Source organism: Aedes aegypti, chromosome 1, assembly GCF_002204515.2.
Source record: "Aedes aegypti strain LVP_AGWG chromosome 1, AaegL5.0 Primary Assembly, whole genome shotgun sequence".
NCBI classification, from domain to species: Eukaryota; Metazoa; Arthropoda; class Insecta; order Diptera; family Culicidae; genus Aedes; species Aedes aegypti.
The window spans coordinates 172907927-172926596 of NC_035107.1; the positions used below are offsets into that span (position 1 = coordinate 172907927).

The 18670-nt window shown below is 41.1% G+C and overlaps 3 protein-coding genes across 3 annotated transcripts in view; 2 read left to right on the forward strand and 1 right to left on the reverse strand.

The window, feature by feature from the left end:
* LOC5570602 (NF-kappa-B-repressing factor) overlaps positions 1-18670 on the forward strand; it is a 53408-nt gene that overhangs the window by 24420 nt on the left and 10318 nt on the right. The gene's annotated exons all lie outside the window — the stretch shown is intronic.
* Positions 1-18670, reverse strand: part of LOC5570603 — a 36553-nt gene that overhangs the window by 1785 nt on the left and 16098 nt on the right. The window lies entirely within an intron of this gene.
* Positions 13852-16096, forward strand: LOC110679292. Its single transcript, XM_021853607.1, has 2 exons — positions 13852-14564; positions 15351-16096. Exons 1-2 carry the CDS (start codon positions 14125-14127, stop codon positions 16060-16062), a joined length of 1152 nt encoding a protein of 383 aa, XP_021709299.1. The 5' UTR covers positions 13852-14124; the 3' UTR covers positions 16063-16096.

Sequence of the window (18670 nt, forward strand, 5' to 3'; positions counted from 1 at the left end):
CAGCGCCCTAAAAAGGGCACTGCAAAACGCATGAGTGCAAAGAGAGCCTATAGCCACAGCGGGTTTAGAATAACAGAATGTCCTGAAGATTCAGGTTTCTGAAATCAGTTTCACTTAATAAGTGTTTACCAAGTAATTGGAATCGCAATTACGCGAAAGTTGGATAGTTACATATCAGGTGATAAGAATCGGAATCACAACTATCACACACAAACGTATCAACACACTGAATATTTGCCATGTGATAGTTGAGTCGGCAGTGGCCAGTCAAGGTTGTAATCAAGAGACTGCACTGAACCAATAAATATCATAAAAAATATTAATAACGTCACATACATTTAGGATAATCGTAATCATATCAATGTTATGTGTATCAATTGCAATTCATTTAAAAAGTACATAAAGCTAATTAAAATACCTCATCATATTTATGGGTTAATACTGTAAATTGTATATGAACAAAAGCCAAAAGGTTGAGAGTTCAGTTTTCAGTGTGTTTCTCCACAGTCATTGATTGAACAACAACGATAGGTAATTTCAATATTTATATACAAAATAATCAAATATAAATTCGCTATTTCTATTTGAAATTTACAGAAAGATAAAGGAAATCCATAGGATACCCAAGACTTCCGCAAGCCGCAGACGATGGATTATGGCAGGAAAACAGACTTTGAATCGCATATTTCAAAATCAATACATGCATTAAATAATTTTGGATAATAATTGAATAAATAATTTAGTATGCAAACTATGTGTTTGGGCTATTTTAGTAGAATAATCCCTAAACTATAAGATAATTCCGTTGAAAATGTATTAAACGATCATATAAGAATCATGAACAAAACCAATCATTTTCATCTTGATGTTGCATGGAATTCATTAAAAAAATCCAATAACTCATGTATATCTTTCTGATCAAATGTATGTGTTTTATCTGATGAATGGATTAAAAATGAAATCGCAAACTTTCATGTTGGAAACCGATGAACCTTATGTGAAAAACTACATAGAAAAAACTATATGTGTTTTCAGATAAACATGATATGATTACTTGGTTCAGTGTGCAATTCTGCTTGGACAGATTCGTTAAATACTTAGCCACCTTTGGGATTATTCCAATATTGCTGGTGCTGAGTTGCCGCCCAAAAATTTCTGAAGCTTCACCCAGCACTTCGAAATTGGAATAGCTGCCTGAGAGCCAATGAAGTCATGCGATGCTCCATTGCGAGCTAATTCATAAGCCAATTCATTCTCAGCAATGGAAGAATAGCAAGGACCCATACAAGGTTTACAGAGTTCACTGTATTCAGTTCCTCAAATTGAGTTCGACGTGCGATAACAAGCTTAGACCCTGGGTTGGCCGAAGTAAGAGCTTTAAAAGCAGCCTGACTATCTGACATATTCCTTTACAAATAGCCAGACGTCTACTCGTCCCGCGAAGGGTGTTGTGAGAACATTTCCTATAAGCAAAGTGACAAGCAATTGTGGGATCACTCGAAGCAAGGACAATTGTGTCCCAATTCACCGGAAGTGGAAACATCCAAATCATTGGGATTTCCAATGGACGGAGAGAATCCATGGAATTTGGTCACAACCAATTTCCAGTTTGTGGAGTATAACAAATGCAAAGTCTGCGAATGCACGTTCATATGTGCATATAGAGATGTAGCGATGATCAGATAATGATTCATCATCTGATACATGCCAATTCGTCAACTCGTGACTGATTCTGTTCGAGCAGAGCATTATGTCTAACACTTCTTCTCTAGCAGATACCATGAAGGTTGGGCGATTCCCTAAAATAAGTAATCCAAGAATGGAACTACTTAAGCATTCCATCAGACTGTGATGAGTATCAGCATCACTGCCCACAATCAGCAGAAGGCATTTTCATAGGCGGTGAATGACAAATCGTTTGAAATCATCCATTGGGGATGGTTCATCATGTGGTAAATACACTACAAAACGAAAGACGTATTTCCTATTGAGGTCACCAACAGAAATATCAATTGTGACAGCACATACATCTCTGGTTGTTAACTCAGAAATGAGTGTAGCAACGTCAGCGCAATTTACGAGCACGCATGCACGAGCCATGGCACGCGAGTTTGCCATTTCATGTTTCTGAAAGTAGCAAAAACTGGGTCCACAAGGTTACCTAGATAAAAGTTCACAAAAGTAAAGTTTTTGAACTAGCGCCATTTGAACTGTACCATTTACATGAGTCTACAAAGATTGATCGTTGGTGATATTTTATGCTGAAGATTGGTCTAACTAAGCTATCCTAACCGTAGCCACTACCCAAACTAGGAAAGATTAAGCTTTTCGCAATCTCAGAACGAAAAAGACCAGCAGCGAAAAAAACAGATCGGTATCTCTTAAAAGTCGCCAAAGGCGAAAAGCACAGAATATACTGTGTAATACGCATAATGCGAAACCATAGAGGTGAAAATTTAAACTGAATTACAACGTATTAATAATCCCACCCTTATTTAGCCTCTGGCTTGAGACTGAAGAAGGGCAGCCGATTATCTCGGAGAAACACAAGGTCACCTGCACCATTGCTCCGGGTAGCACATAAGGGCATAATACTGTAGAGGGCGCCCTGGTACTCCACAGGCTCCGTTTGCGGTTAGGTTTTATTTAGATTTATTTAGTCACCTGTGAGGTGGACTTTCACCACCGGAACAGGCAGTCCGTAGTGTTAATTCTTAGCCAATTGAAACCATCGCTACCGACACTACACGGCTCTCTAGGCTGATCGGGAAAAGGAAGTTAACATTGATGATTAACTCCTGACGTGCCCAAACAGCCCGCAAATTTTTATTAGCGTTTTTGCACTTGTGAAAACTTCTGCGACAGTCCAGTGGTGAAAGAAATGCGCAATATTAGGTATACTCCCAAAATTTCAAGATATTCACTCTATTTTGATTTATCGTTTTTGCGGCTAACCAGTCGAGTAAAAATTCAACTAACGAAAATACAGACATTATATAAACTTTGCTATTGGATTAAATGGACAAGTTGACTTGAAATCTATGAAAAAGTTACACATCTCGCGACTCCCAATTCGCTAGATAGGCAGGAGGTCCCATTAACGCAGAAGGCAACCTGAATTCATTGTTAACCCCTCCTCGCACACGATTTCCTTCTTCGATTTTTTTGGATGAGAAAAATATGGACTCTAATTAATATTTGTCCAAACATAAGTTACACGGCGCAACAAGTTTCTGTCTCAAGCTCCAAAATATCGCTATTTACTTTATCTGGGGTGGCAGAAATATTTCCGTTTTCAAATCTGTCATAGCACGTCTAGTTTCCTATGTCGTTTTCGTTTTAAGGAACTGGGTCGGTGATCAATACATAAGCAAACCAACGTCAAGCAAATTGTAGTTCGGTTGAACCTGAATCGGGTTGGGGTTGAAATTGTGATTCAGAACGGGTTGCGCCAGTTCCAACCTAGGTTCAAAGAATTCGATATTAGATATTATTGGTTAAACATGCATTATTTCAAGCGTGTGCTAGAATAAAGACGTAAGTCGCATAATCGATTTCTCTTCATCGATCCTCTCTTCGGCGAATAAAGGTGACAAGTTGGAATTTTTGAGCTGTTTTTTTCTTCAGTATGCAATGCAATCTTGCATCTTGAGAAGAAAAAATGAGCATGAGCATGAGCATTGATGACCGTACAATTCGTAGTTGCTACTCCGTGATTGACAAGAATCATCGAAATTGTACAGGGAACCAACAGATGTAGCTTGGGAGTAGCATACCATCTTCAATGTACATTTTCGAGGACTCTGAAATTAGTAATGTCAATAACGGCGCCGGCCACGTCCTTACGGTTATCGGGGAAGGGAAGGAATGTTAGTGTGACATTCATTGTTTCTAAAGACCGAGTATACCTCTGCATCTTCATGGTTGCCACGGGAAGGAGTTTTGTTAGTGGGAAGGTTTCAAAGCTACATGATCAGGATTCACCTTGGTAAGTGATGCGATTCATGTAACCTCTGTTTAAAAAGTTATCTATCAATGCGTCGATATCTTAAACATCGAACTATTCAAAGATTTGAATCTCGCAATTTTAAAAAACATGAATAAGCGCTTATGTCAACACTCAAGTGACGAACTATTCATAGTTTGTTCAACAAATTCATAAAAAAATACATGTTATGATACAAATGTGTTATTACAAGCATGAAACGAGCTCACCAATTGGTAATCCATCCTCGACTGAACAGTTACAATGGCAGCGTCAACACGTATAAGCAGGAATATAAAATAACTCCGATGGTGCGCGAATGAAGTGCTAACTGAAAAAAAAACACTCCGAGCGCGCGAAAAATGAATCGGACTGCTTGTGTCTTCGCAAAGCACTGGGCAAACAAACAAAGCCAACGAAAAACACTCCGAGCGCGCGAAAATGAATCGGACTGCTTGGATCTTCGCAAAGCACTGGACAAACAAACGAAGCCAACGAAAAACACTCCGAGCGCGCGAAAATGAATCGGACTGCCTTCGCAAAGCTCTGGGCAAACGAACGAAGCCACCGAAAAACACTCCGAGCGCGCGAAAATGAATCGGACTGCTTGGATCTTCGCAAAGCACTGGGCAAGCGTACAAAGCCAGCCAAAAAACACTCTGAGCGCGCGAAAATGAATCGGACTGCTTGGGTCTTCGCAAAGCACTGGGCAAGCGAACGAAGCCACCGAAAAACACTCCGAGCGCGCGAAAATGAATCGGACTGCTGGGGTCTTCGCAAAGCACTGGGCAAGCGAACGAAGCCACCGAAAAACACTCCGAGCGCGCAAAAATGAATCGGACTGCTTGGGTCTTCGCAAAGCACTCGCATCTTGAGAAGAAAAAATGCCAACAAACTCGCATCTTGTCAGCTTTATTCACAGAAGAGAGGATCGATGAAGAGAAATCGATCATGCGACTTATGCCCTTATTCTAGCACACGCTTGATTTATTAATCTCAGTCAACTTGCATGCAAGTTTACCAGCTTGCATATTGATATATGTACCTAATTAACTATACAGAAATCAGTTTTTAGATCCAACAGAATACATATCAGTAAAGTTTCCAATACAGTCAACTCTCCTTAACTCAATATTGAAGGGACCATCGTGTTAGGGAGATATCGACTTACAGAACACAAAACCAATGCAAATGCGATCCAAGAAACCATCGAGTTAGCTATGAAAACCAACTTTTACTGTAATTCTCAAACTATATTTCGATTTTTCGGGACCTTCCTTAGCCGAGTGGTTAGAGTCCGCGGCTACGAAGCAAAGCCATGCTGAAGGTGTCTGGGTTCGAATCCCGGTCGGTCCAGGATCTTTTCGTAATGGAAACTTCCTTGACTTCCCTGGTCATAGAGTATAATCGTAGAATCATAGTGATACATTTTCGCATCGATATATGGAGTGGTTCTTGGGATTTGCTTCTTGAAATGGATAGGGTGATTATGATGACGTCCCGTGCGGCCTTAATGATTAACGGATCACAATGATTGATTAAGTGATTAATGGTTAAATTTATTTTTTTCATGATTAATGATCATTTTTTTTTTTTTTGAAGTCATGATTAATGATTGTGATTGATGATTAAGCCAAAGTATGATTAATGATTATGATTGATGATTATGATTAATGATTATGATTAATGATTATGATTAATGATTATGATTAATGATTATGATTAATGATTATGATTAACCCTTACGTGCCTGATGTGAAATTTTATCATTTTTTTTTAATTTCAAAATCATGTTTTTCAGTCGTTTTTTAACGAAATTCCGTAAATTCAGAATTGCTGCTTGATTTTAATATTGCTGTTATCGATTCCAAAACAACAATATTTCCATATTCAATTGCGGGGAGTGCTGAAGTAGCCTCCCTAAGATTTATTAACTACTTTCATATCAAGTCTTAAAAGTTATTACCTAAACATTTGTCAAGTTTCATTGTTTTGCAGACTGTTGCTTATGCAACGAAGGAAACAATTTCCAAAACTTTAATTGTGGTATTTATTGACTCGTCAATTAAAATTTTCCTGTAACATAGTACATAATAAGTTTTTTGAGGTTTGGGTTAGTTTTCAGGGAACTTACGTTTGTACGTTTCCTAAGACTTGGGTATAAATTATTCTGCAGCGAAATCAGTGAAGAACAGAACTCCTAGTTTTTAAGCACAATCATTAGTTATGACGTCTAACTGTATATAGTCACTATTTACCTTAGAGTTTAATCAATTCATTTAGTTCTGTGTATGTAGTTTCCAACCACTTTTTCTAACTAACCTATAATTTTTAGATAATTTCTTTAGTTTTAAGTTCAACTTGTATAATGGGTTATTTTACCATGTATAGAATAAGGTTTCGATTTCAGCACAATAGTATTTAAGTTTTAGCTAACTGTAGTCTAATTTCACTAGTTTTAAGAAATAACTTCAACCAAGATAAGACACCCCGCATAGCAAAATACAATTCGTTATACTTTCCGCACAGTATATTTCTTCTATCTGTTATTGTTAGTGTAAAACAAACAGTTGGTTATATGTTGAACAATATGAATGCGAAAGATTTTTACTGTAAAAACCGATTAGATTAATGTATGCCAAACTGTGACAATACACTGAAAGGTTCATAATATGTTGAACTATATGAGAATGAAAAATCGTTAGAAATAGTAGCAATGTATGATCACCCTCTCCCAAATGGTTCATGCACATTTTTGTGCAAACCAAATACACATGAATATTCAACTATATATTACCTTTTCTAAACAGTTTGGTAAAAAGGTGCACGCATCGGTATGCGTGCGATATTGTTCTACACGTCTATAACTTACATGGTGAATAATTTTCATGCAACAATAAATCCAACCCAAAACATTATTTGATCTTTTTACACAACTTCATTTAAATATTGCTTAGTTCATTTACACAAATTAAAAAGAATTTACTTTATATTGTGGTGGAGAAACGCGAAAAAAATGTGTTTGTTGTTTGAAATAAATTCAGTCGCATAGCATTTTTTTAGCGTGTTTGCATCCGCACGCCCAATCTGACTGTCAACAAAAGTTGAAAAAAAAATAACAAAAAATCATCAGCTAGTGAAAACGGTGAAAACAGGACGTGAAAACTTTGACCGTGATCCTGTTAAACGGCAGCGCTTTGTTGCTTGTTTTGCTTGTGCGTTTACGATTTCCCGATCAAGAAAAACTAGTTGATTGACGACAATCAGTGGAACTAGCCACCCCTGCTGCCCCCAACGAGAAGTTTTGGATTTCCTGCGGAGCGGATGGGACTGCAAATTGGAATATGATGGCCGGATCCGGAGCAACCGAACTCACCTTCGCTGCCGTCTTTACGTGCACAAATTAGGTAAGCTACAAAAAGCATGATCAAGACTCAACGTTTTTGTTCACCGTTATGTTCCTTTTGGTATCCTGTAGGTTTTACTGGCCTCCCGGAATCGTGGCAAATACGCTTTCTGAAATGAGAAGTCATGAAGCTGCTGAATTTAACCAAAGATTTCGCCGGCGGCCCAAATTATTTAATAACTATCTAAAAGGCAGAAATGTTTAATTTTTTGTAAACTTTTGTTTAATACAATGAAACCATCGTAAGTCAATATTTTTAGGGTTCATCGACTCATGTATACTCCATATATGGAACAGCAACAAATATTTTAAAATTATAAAAATAAATTGAAATTTGCAGGAAAATTGGGCGGTGAAAAATAAACAACTTTAAAATATAATAATGAATAAAATTAACTTACGTATTCATAATGCAATACAATTGTTTTTATTTCAAATAAAAATAACGGAATTTTACATTATAGTATTAGAATACCATAACGCACCGTAAATAAACAATTCAACAAACATTATTCGTTCCCTTGGTAATTTTATAGTTCAACTATTTTTTGACTATTTGTTTTATAGTGAATTAGGCAAAAAATGGATAGTATGCCAACTGTTTGGTAAATTGGGGACGAAAAATTTTGTTCGCGAAAATCAGAGATTTTTTATGGTTACATAACTTAACCGCCTATTCCCCACATTGTGATTTGCCCAATTACAATTTATGGAACGGTCAAAACCGTTCCTGGTACGGTGAGTTTATTGTTATTTTTAATGTTATATGAAACTGTTACGGTATTGTCGCATATGGTTGAGAATAGTACAGGAAACAGTACAGATATAGTTCACGAGTATGCGGGACCTAATCTGAACTCCGCATGTGAGCTTTTAAATTCCTTTTGACAATTCTATAGCGATGCCGGGCACATTGAAAGCAACTTAGCTCGGCGTAAAATGCTGTTGCAGGTATGCTGATCAACGAACTTCAATGGTAGGTGCGGCGTCAGAACTAGGGTGTACGCAACAGTCCCCCCCAGTAGCTGGGCTCTGGTCCAGCTCACTTTCGTTTGCACCTACGTCCAGCACAGCTAACTTGGTCGCCGGTCTGTTGTAGATTCCTGCAGCAGTTTGCACTACCGCAGAACGCACTTGTCCGTCTGAGGAGGTCTTCACCGATACTACTCGTCCCTTGGGCCAGTAGTTACGAGGCAGATCTGGATCTACCACAATGACGACATCTCCCACTGCGATTGGCTTCACACGTTGAAACCATTTAGTGCGTCGAGTTATTGTAGGCAGATACTCCGCCACCCACCGTTGCCAGAACCGATTTGCCAGTGCCTCCGATGCTTTCCAAGACTGCTGTAGCCTCACCGGACAATCTGTGTACGTTACAAACGGCTTGGATCCGTCTGATGAACCCACAAGAAAATGGTTTGGAGTTAGCGCCGGAGATGAGTGGTCATCCACGGGAACGTGTGTCAGTGGACGACTGTTGACTATGTTCTCAACCTGCATTAAATAGCTTCGTAACACTTCCTCTGTAGGCACCCGCTGAGGTTTGACGACGGCCAGGATCTTCTTCACTGACTGAATGAGACGTTCCCAGCACCCACCCATGTGCGGTGATGCTGGGGGGTTGAAACGCCACGATGTTGTCGGAGTGGTGAACTCAGTCATCAACCTGTCTTGGTTTAGCTCTTGCAGAGCAGCCTTAAGTTCCTTTTCTGCAGCGACGAAATTGGTCCCACGGTCGCTTCTGATCTCTAATGGTGTTCCACGGCGGGCGAAGCAATTCTTTAGTGCCATGATGCACGAACTTGTATTCAACGAAGCGGCTAACTCGAGGTGTATTGCTCGTGTTGTTAAGCAGGTGACAATCACACCCCAGCGCTTTTCATGGCGACGGCCAACTAGGACGTGAAGAGGGCCAAAGAAGTCGACACCCACATACGAGAATGGCCGCACAAAGGCTGCCACGCGAGCTTTCGGAAGAGGCCCCATCGCTGGTGGTGCTGGTCTAGCACCGAGAATCTTGCATAGCTGACAACTTCGCCGAACTTGATCACAAACTCTACGCACTCTTGGAATGTAGAATCTGGTACGCACTTCGTTCACACAGTTTTCGCGGCATTGATGGTGATATCGCCGATGCACATCGGCGACAATGAGTCGCGTAGTTGGATGGTTCCGAGGAAGCACGATTGGCTGGCGCTCGCTCTCGTCAACGAAGTCACATTCACCCAATCGGCTGTGAATCCGCATCACACCTTGATCATCGATGAAGGGACAAAGTTTGTACAACCGATTCTTCTTGTTTAGGTGTCGATCGCCCTTCGATATAACTGCCAATTCTTCACCGTATTCGTCTGACTGGGCTTGCTGTATCAGAAACACTTCTGCGACAAAGAGCTCTTCTTGTGTGAGCGGTCCGAAGACCACAGGCTTCCCATGCTGCCTCTGTCTGATGTTCCTAATGAAGCGATAAACAAAAGCCGTGACACGTTGCAAGCGTTTCCAAGAAGAGTAGTTTTCCGATTGCAGAATAGATCGAGCTTCGCATTTGGAGTGTATTAGAAGATTTTGACGAATTTCGGTTACGGTTTTTTCATCGCTCAGTGATGTTTCAGGCCATTCATCTTTTGACTTCCATAGAAATTGCGGTCCGGTAAACCAACGACTTGAGGCCTTGAGGTCTGGCCTGAACCTCCACTTAGTACCATCGTCGGCGACGTTGTGCTTGGTGCCAAGCCAATTCCACTCCGTAACATTAGTTGATTCCAATATTTCGCCGACGCGAAAAGCCACGAACTGTGAATAGCGCCGGTGATCTGACTGTAACCAACACATGACATCGCGTGCGTCCGTCCAGAAATAACGACGATCGATTCTGATGGAGTGTCCTTCTGCTATACTTTTCGCGAAACGAGCACCAACAACCGCTGCTTGCAACTCCAGACGTGGAATGGATACAAACTTGATAGGAGCTACTCTTGTTTTACTCCCGATGAGAGCGCACTCGATGTAACCATTCATCTCGAAACGGAAATAGGACACTGCAGCGTAGCCGTTCTCGCTGGCATCCACAAAGGTGTGTAGTTCTACTGTTGCGTTGTCGATTCTCGATTCGTGTCGAAAGTAGCAGCGAGGTATCTCAACGGACTCCAGTTCAGGCAGTATGCGCAACCAAGTCAGCCACTTCTCAAGATGTTTTTCGTTGATCTTTTCGTCCCATTCGGTTTTTGCCCTCCAAATCTCTTGCAACAACACTTTCAAGTACATCAGATAATGTGCAATGAGTCCCAAGGGGTCAAAGATGGCCATGAGCGTGCGGAGTACATCCCGTTTGGTGGGGTGTTTCGCGCCAGTTAATAGCTCTCGGTTGCGGTCGGTACATAGTTTGTAGCAAAGGACGTCAGCTGTAGTACTCCACCACATTCCAAGGACCTTTTCCATGGCAAGTTCTGCATTCATCTCCATCGACTTCTCGAACTTTGGATCTTCTTCAAGAGCTGCTACTACAGCTGGCGAATTAGAAACCCAATTTCGCATATGAAATCCGCCCTGGTGGTGAATATAGCGAACTTCATTAGCCAATTCAATAGCCTCTTCTTCTGTATCAACGCTTGTCAACATGTCATCGACATAATGGCGGCGGAAAATAGCATCGACGGCGAGAGGATATCTGGTCTCGTACTTTGTTGCGTTTTCGTTGAGGACATACAGCGCCGTACTGGGTGAACAAGTAGCACCAAACGTTACCACCTGCATTACGTAATCACAAGGCTTCGTTGCGTCTTCGCTAGCAAACCATAGAATACGTTGACTGTCTGCGTCTTCAGGATTCATCCGCATTTGATGAAACATCTCGGCAACGTCCCCTCCGAGGCCTATCAGTCGCTCTCGAAATTTGTACAGCACTGGTGGAAGAGCATTCAGTTGATCCGGGCCTTTCATTAATACGGAATTCAAAGAAACTCCCGCAAATTCCGCTGCAGCATCGAAAACAATCCGAACTTTTCCTGGTTTGTTGGGATTGAAAACTGGGAAAATTGGTAGATACCAGGTACGATCTGCAGACTTCACACTCTCGTCTGATGTGAGCTTACGAATATAGCCTTTGCTTTCGTAGTCTATCATCTTGGCTCTCAATGATTCGGCTAACTGGGGATCACGTTCCATTCTTTTGGCCAGACAATTGTGACGTCTCAACGCCATAGATCGATTGTTGGGGAGGCGTACGTCATCGTATTTCCAGAGTAGACCAACTTCATAACGTCCATTCTGAAACGTTGTGATTTCGCGCAATTTAGCTAAGGCTCGTTCGTCTTCTTTGGAAAGAAGCTGATTCTTCGGGGCGCTGATCCCTGTACTGTCGAGTGCGAAATAGTTTTTGACCGCCTCGTGTAGCTTCTTATCCGACTCGTTGGAGTGATGGCAGATATGGAAGCTGCGTGGAACTTCGCTCAGTATTGAATCGTCCGCTGACGAGTACGTGCCGTAAATCGTCCATCCAAGGCGCGTCTTAACAGCAGCAGGTTCATCCAACTGTCCCTCTCGGCCATCCAGGGCATGCATCACCCTCGCGTTGCTCACACCTATCAAAAGCTTTGGCTGAACGTTGCTGTAGGATACTATCGGCAGCCCTTTAAGGTGATTATACTTGTTGGTCAGCTTGTCAACCGGTAATGACTGGGAAGGAAGCTTCAACTCCTTCACAGTGTAGACTTCCTTCAGATTGTGTTGACTACTCCCATCGTATATCCCAGAAATATTCAGGGAGACTATAGTCGCATCCTTTTCATACCGGCAGGTATCAGCTGTCCACCGCAGACAAAGTGGATATTTTTCTCCATTCAGATCCAACTGTTTAGCTAGACCTTCTTCCATCAACGTCAAAGACGATCCACTGTCTAAGAACGCGTGTGTACGTAGCTCAATTCCGTTGTTGTGAAGGATAATTGGAATGTATTGGAATAATACCGCTTTACTTCCTCCTCGATGTGTATTGCATGGCTCTGACTCGCGTTTCTTCTCAGCAGTTTCCTGTGGAGGATCTCTGGCCCGATTACTGGGACCGACCGTCGATGCTGCTGGTTTATCCTTTGCGTCGTTGTGCAGTAATATGTGGTGTTTATACTGACATCCATTTTTGCCGCACGGCTTTGCGAACTTGCACGGTCCTCTATGCACGCCCAAACAGCTACGACACAACTTGAATTCCCTTAGAGCGTCCCAACGAGCGGAAAGGTCTAACGACAGAAATCGCTTACACTTATCTACAGCTGCACAGCTATCCTGACAGACAAGGCAACGATTACTTGTTTCCAAATGCTTCGATTTCGGAGATTCTTCAGCGTGTGCGTTCAAAAATCCATCATCCTTTCGGCTACGACGAGATTTGTTGTCCTCTGTACCGGACAACTGAGGCATTGTCACTGTACTTGCTGCTTCCGCCAACTTGTACAACCAATCACTAAACTCAACCAGTGTCACGGAGTGGAGGGACTTGTGGTATCCTAGATTTAGTGTGTAAGAATGTTGGGACAGTATGGATTGGGACGGGCTGGAAAACAGTCGTAATAAAGAGAGTGGTTGTTTTGATAATATAAATATGTGTAGTAATTAGTGGTCTCCAGAATATCACATTGGCGATCCTGCCTATACAGCTCGCTGGATTGATAATGCTAATGATTCCGAAGTGGGTGAGTAATAATTCATAATTGATAAGAAAAGAGTGTGTGCTGAAGATCAACATTGAAACCTACTAGGAAGTGCTGCCAAAAAAAAAAAAGAAGGATTGCAAAAAAATATAATAATAAATAAATAAAACGCACAAAATTCCTCGTTAATATTTTTATATGCTTCTTGTGAAGATCATTGCTGAGTCGGGTTAAGCCCAAGGCCAGTTTTGCATTGGAAAGTTTTGTTTTTTGAACCGAGTTTAGCTCAAGGTCAAAATGGTTGAGTCGGGTTAAGCCCAAGACCAACATAAAACTAATTCCGTTGAGTCGGGTAAAGCCCAAGGCCAACAGATACTTATTTCCGTTGAGTTGCGTGTAGCCCAAAATCAACTTATAGTTATATGTGAATTTTGCATCGAGTACAGCTCAAAGTAAAAACTGTTGAGTCGGGTTAAGCCCAAGGCCAACTAAAAGTTATTCCGTTGAGTCGGGTAAAGCCCAAGGCCAACTTAAACTTACGCCGTTGAGTCGGGTACAGCCCAAGGCCAACTTAAACTTACGCCGTTGAGTCGGGTACAGCCCAAGGCCAACGTACACTATACATGTCAGTTTCTGGTATAAACAGTTGAGTCGGGTAAAGCCCAAGGCCAACATGTTTCAAATAACTGCTTAATTATATATGATTAATTGATTAAAAGCAAACATTAAACAAAACAAAAATAATAATAAAATATTATTAAAAAAAAAAAAAAAAAAAAAAAAAAAAACTATTAGAAGGATTAAAAAAAAAATCTGGCTGCACTGCCCATTTTTGATGTGAAGTGTACTATGCTGGAATGGAACGCATGGAAATTAGAATAATGAATCAGTGTGCGTGAAAGGAATTGAGTACCGTTATTTTTCATCGTGAATCAGCTCAGTTGTTTGCGTCGTGTCTTTCGGAGTATACATTTGAAAGCCGGTCGAGTTATTTTGATCTTCTGGGGAAAAACGGAAAACCAATTTCATTGTTGTGAAGGGAGTGCATTTCAGAAAGATTTTTGTTTGGTGAAAACAATACGAAAATGAGTGGATCGTGGCGTGAGAGCGACATTTCATCGCCAGAAGAGTCGTTTGAAAAAGATGAAAGTGTTGAGAATGGGAAAATGGCTGAAGAAGCTGCGATGGCAATGCCTGTGTTGGATAGTGCTCGTGGTGCATTGAAAAAGGCAAAACAAGTGAAAGCAAAACGGGGAAAAGCCGCTTCGAAATGGCTTTCAGGATCATGGCCGCTTCAACAGTTTGATGGGGAATTGCCTCTGAATAAACGTAAAGCCGAATGGATACGGTTCCGGAACCAGTTTGAGCGAATCGTCGCCTGTAAGGAACCAGTTGATCCCGTTGTGCAGCTGACGGGATTGAAAATATTTGCCGGCAGTTACCTACTGAGCGTAATCGAAGCTCAGGAAAATTTGCTGGTTGGTGCGGATAACATTTACAGCGCTACGATCACAGCGCTGAACAGGTAGATGATTGTTATCATTTTTTATATGTGAAGTGTTTCTCGAACCGTGAAATCTAGCTACTCCGCCGCCACAGGGATGGTACAACCATTTCAAATTTTCACATTTTGTGTCATCATGTTAATTTTTTGTGATTATCATAATTGATATAGGGCAATTGTAACGTTAGCTGAGAACCTACGGAAAATCAGCTGAAATATGCTTAAAAAAAAAATCAGGGAATATGTGTTTAAAAAAAATAAAACTCTGAAAATAAACCCTTGCACTAATAATATGAACAATATTCCGCTAGTGGAGGTATGTTTTTAGAATCCCAGTAATATTAGTAGCTGATTAATATTTTATTCAGCTGAAATATGCTTAAGAGTGATTGGTTAAACTCTTATGCTATTAAAATGTTTAATAATGTTCCAGTAGTTTAAAAAAAAAAAAAAAAAAAAAATAATGATATTTCGATATATTTTTCGTTTTTATTTTTTATTTTCTGCTGACCAGTTGTATTTACAGTTAACTCTCCCTTACTCGATATTCCGTATCTCGATATCGAGTTAGAGAACCATAGTAAATGTTGGTTTTCATGGCTAACTCGATGGTCCCTTGGATCGCAGTTGCACCGGTTTTGTGTTCTGTAACTCGATACCTCCCTAACTCGATGGTCCCTTCAATATCGAGTTAGGGAGAGCTGACTGTATTATTGTATGCGTGACCAAAGTGCTATTGATGTTCACGGTTGGGAATCACTGACTTGACGATCAAGTGTGATATTGATTTAAGTTATATTGCAATAGGTATTTTGATCAAACTTGCGACTATACTAAGGAGAGGATGAAGTTCCGAGAAATGCGAATGGTTGCTTCTGAGCCTTTCGTTGACTGGGTGTTGCGATTGGAAAATCAGGCAAAGTTTTGTGAGTTCGATCCTGAGCAACGTTATGAAGAATTCTCCCAGGCGCTGATCAGGCGCTCTGTGCCGGAAATCGCAACCAAGCTTTATGAAATGAGCGATGTGTTTCACAACGATCTTGAGCGGATTATGGCCCACGGTAGACACCTTGATTATATCCGACTGGAAACAGAGGAGGTTAAACTAAATGCAAAGGTAGAAACTAGCACCAATGCAGAGGGTGTGAATGAAGCGAATTTGATGAAGCCTGTTAACGCAGTATTCAATCAGATGTCAGGATCAAGTTCAATGCGCTATGGTTCTCGTCGTGAATCACACTCGAAGGGGAATGGTGCAGTTCGGTTCCGTAACGTGGGTATGCGTAATGGATCAGGACACTATAGCGCTAACAACCGCAATTGCTCGAAATGCGGAAGAATCCACGGTTTCAAGGACTGCAGGGCTCATCGCGTCAAATGCTACGCATGTGGAAAAGAGGGTCATTTCGCTGAGTTTTGTTTCTCAAGAACCAAAGACGATCTACAGAATAAACGAGGACGCGTTGAAGGTGGCGAAACGTATAAATCTGAGGTTGGAAGGATCAATCAGGTAAGATAGATTGATCGGTGATTATTTGGGGGTGCACAGAATGGTCTCTATGATAAACATGCCAAAACAATAAAGAAAAATTTCAAATGAAACATTTTTTTTATGAATTATTTACAGTTGATAACTGGCAGCGTAAATGACCCACGAAAACATGATGATGCTAGAATAGTAATATGTAAAATTGGAACGGAAGACTTTGAGTTTCTTGTCGATACAGGTGCTACTGTTAACACCATTACGACAATCGGGTGGCAAATAATCAAACGTAAATGCCGTTCAGTCGTACAGGATTTCGAGCTATATCCAGAAGAAATTTTACGGAGCTATGCAAATCAGCATCCACTACAAGTGGAGTGTTCGTTCACAGCGTATATTGGCGTGAATGGTCAACCATTACAGTTAGCAAAGTTCTTTGTGGTTGAGGGTACTGATTTGTCGTTGCTGAGTTATGAAACAGCAAAGAAGTTGAATTTGGTTCACATAGGCCTGCGAAACATCATGGGTGCACATGCTACGGGTTTTGACAAAATTGTCTGCTCAATCACTGACACTAGGTTGGAGCCCAAGATGCTCGATGTTGCTACTGCACATAAAAACGAACCGCAAGAGTTTCCAAAACTTCCTATCGCTGCCGTGAAATTCAAAGTGGATGAATCAGTCGCGCCAAAACAAATTATCCGATATAGCATTCCGAAGGCGTTTGAATCTGCTACCAATGAGAGATTGAGGTTAATGGAAGAAAGGGGTATCATTGAGAGGGCAGATAAAGAAAACGACGTTATAACATGCGTTTCTCCGTTGGTATTAGTACCAAAGGGTACCTCCGATTTTCGAATAGTTGTGGATTATCGCGAGGTAAATAAGGCAATTATCCGAGAACCGTACCCTATGCCATCGCTTGACAAGATTTGGACCGATATTCCTAGTGGGACTATGTTTTTCTCCAAACTTGATCTGAAAGACGCATATTTCCACGTAGAATTAGCCGAAGAGGTCCGACATTATACGACTTTCATGACAGCCAATGGATTAATGCGCTTCAGAAGACTACCATTTGGATTGTCATGTGCCCCAGAGTTGTTCCAAAGAGTCATGGAACGGTTACTGATGAAGTGCAAACACATCATCATATACCTAGATGATATCTTGGTGTTTGGGCGAACTTTGGAAGAGTTAAGATATCACGTTGACGAAGTAAAAAGAGTTTTAGCTGAAAATAACCTTACGGTCAACGAAGAGAAATCTAAATATGATCAGATGACTGTAGATTTTCTTGGATTTACGATTGACGGTAGCGGTATTTTGCCAATGCAGAAGAAAATATCGGATATCAAGATGTTTGCAAGGCCCAAGGATACATCAGAAGTTCGTAGTTTTTTGGGAATGCTGACATACATAAGTCCGTTTATGAGAAATTTCTCCCATAAAACAAAAATTTTGCGCGAACTTCTAACGGACAATGCAAAGTTTAACTGGACCAGCGAACATCAAGAAGCATTCGAAAGGCTTAAGGATGAAGTTGAAACTGATTTGATCAAGAGAGGATACTTCAACGAAACTGATCGGACTGTTTTATACACGGATGCTTCGCCGTGGGGATTGGGAGCGATTTTAGCCCAAGAAGTGGAAAAATCTGGAGTGCGACGGATTATCGCTTGTGCTTCCAAAAGTTTGTCAGCAGCAGAATGTCGGTACCCACAGTTACATCGTGAGGCATTGGCAATTATATGGGCGATGGAAAAGTTTGCATACTATCTTCTCGGTAGACGGTTTACACTGCGATCGGATAGTGAGGCACTGATGTTTATGACCAAGAATGGTAACCGTAAGGATGTTGGCAAAAGAATTTTATCACGCGCTGAGGGCTGGATGCTAAGAATGGACCACTTCTGCTTTGATTTTCAACATGTTTCTGGAAAAGACAATATTGCCGATGCTCCATCGAGGATTGGAGCTAAGACGGAAAGTCCGGCGTTTGGAAACGAAAAGGAGTCCCATGAACTGTTTTCAGTGACAGCGAGTACTAGTGACATCAATGACCAGTTGTTAGCGTTAACAAATGCAGAAGTTAAGAAGGAATTGCTGGTTGATGATGAGATACAAACTGTCATTAAGTGGTTGGAGAAGAAGGAAAAGTGGCCCGAATGTATTGCGAAGTATCAGGCATTCCAGAGCGATTTATATTTGCAAGGAGAGGTATTGATGAAACGCGAAAAAATGGTTTTGCCATCAACATTACGGAATAGAGCGTTACGATTGGCTCACCGAAGCCATCCAGGCATGTCCACCATGAAAAATTTCCTAAGGCAAGGGTTGTGGTGGCCAGGTATGGACCGAGAGATTGAAGAATTTGTAAGAAGCTGCCCGGAGTGCCAACTTGTGACAGTAACATCACGCCCTGTACCCATTGAGATGACAGAACTACCCCAGAACCCGTGGGATTACGTATCAATGGATTTTGCCTCTGCATCCGACATACTTAACTGGAAAGCTTTGGTATTGACCGACAATTATTCACGTTTTCTTGTTGCCGTTCCGTTAGATAAAACAGATACGGAAGCCGTGAAAAAGAATTTGAAAAGGATCTTCAACACTTACTATATTCCGAAAACTTTGA

Coding starts and splice junctions, on each gene's coding strand:
- LOC110679292 (XM_021853607.1), top strand. CDS start 14,125: ATGAGTGGATCGTGGCGTGAGAGCGACATTTCATCGCCAGAAGAGTCG. Junction 14,565..15,350: donor ACGATCACAGCGCTGAACAG/GTAGATGATTGT, acceptor ATATTGCAATAG/GTATTTTGATCAAACTTGCG.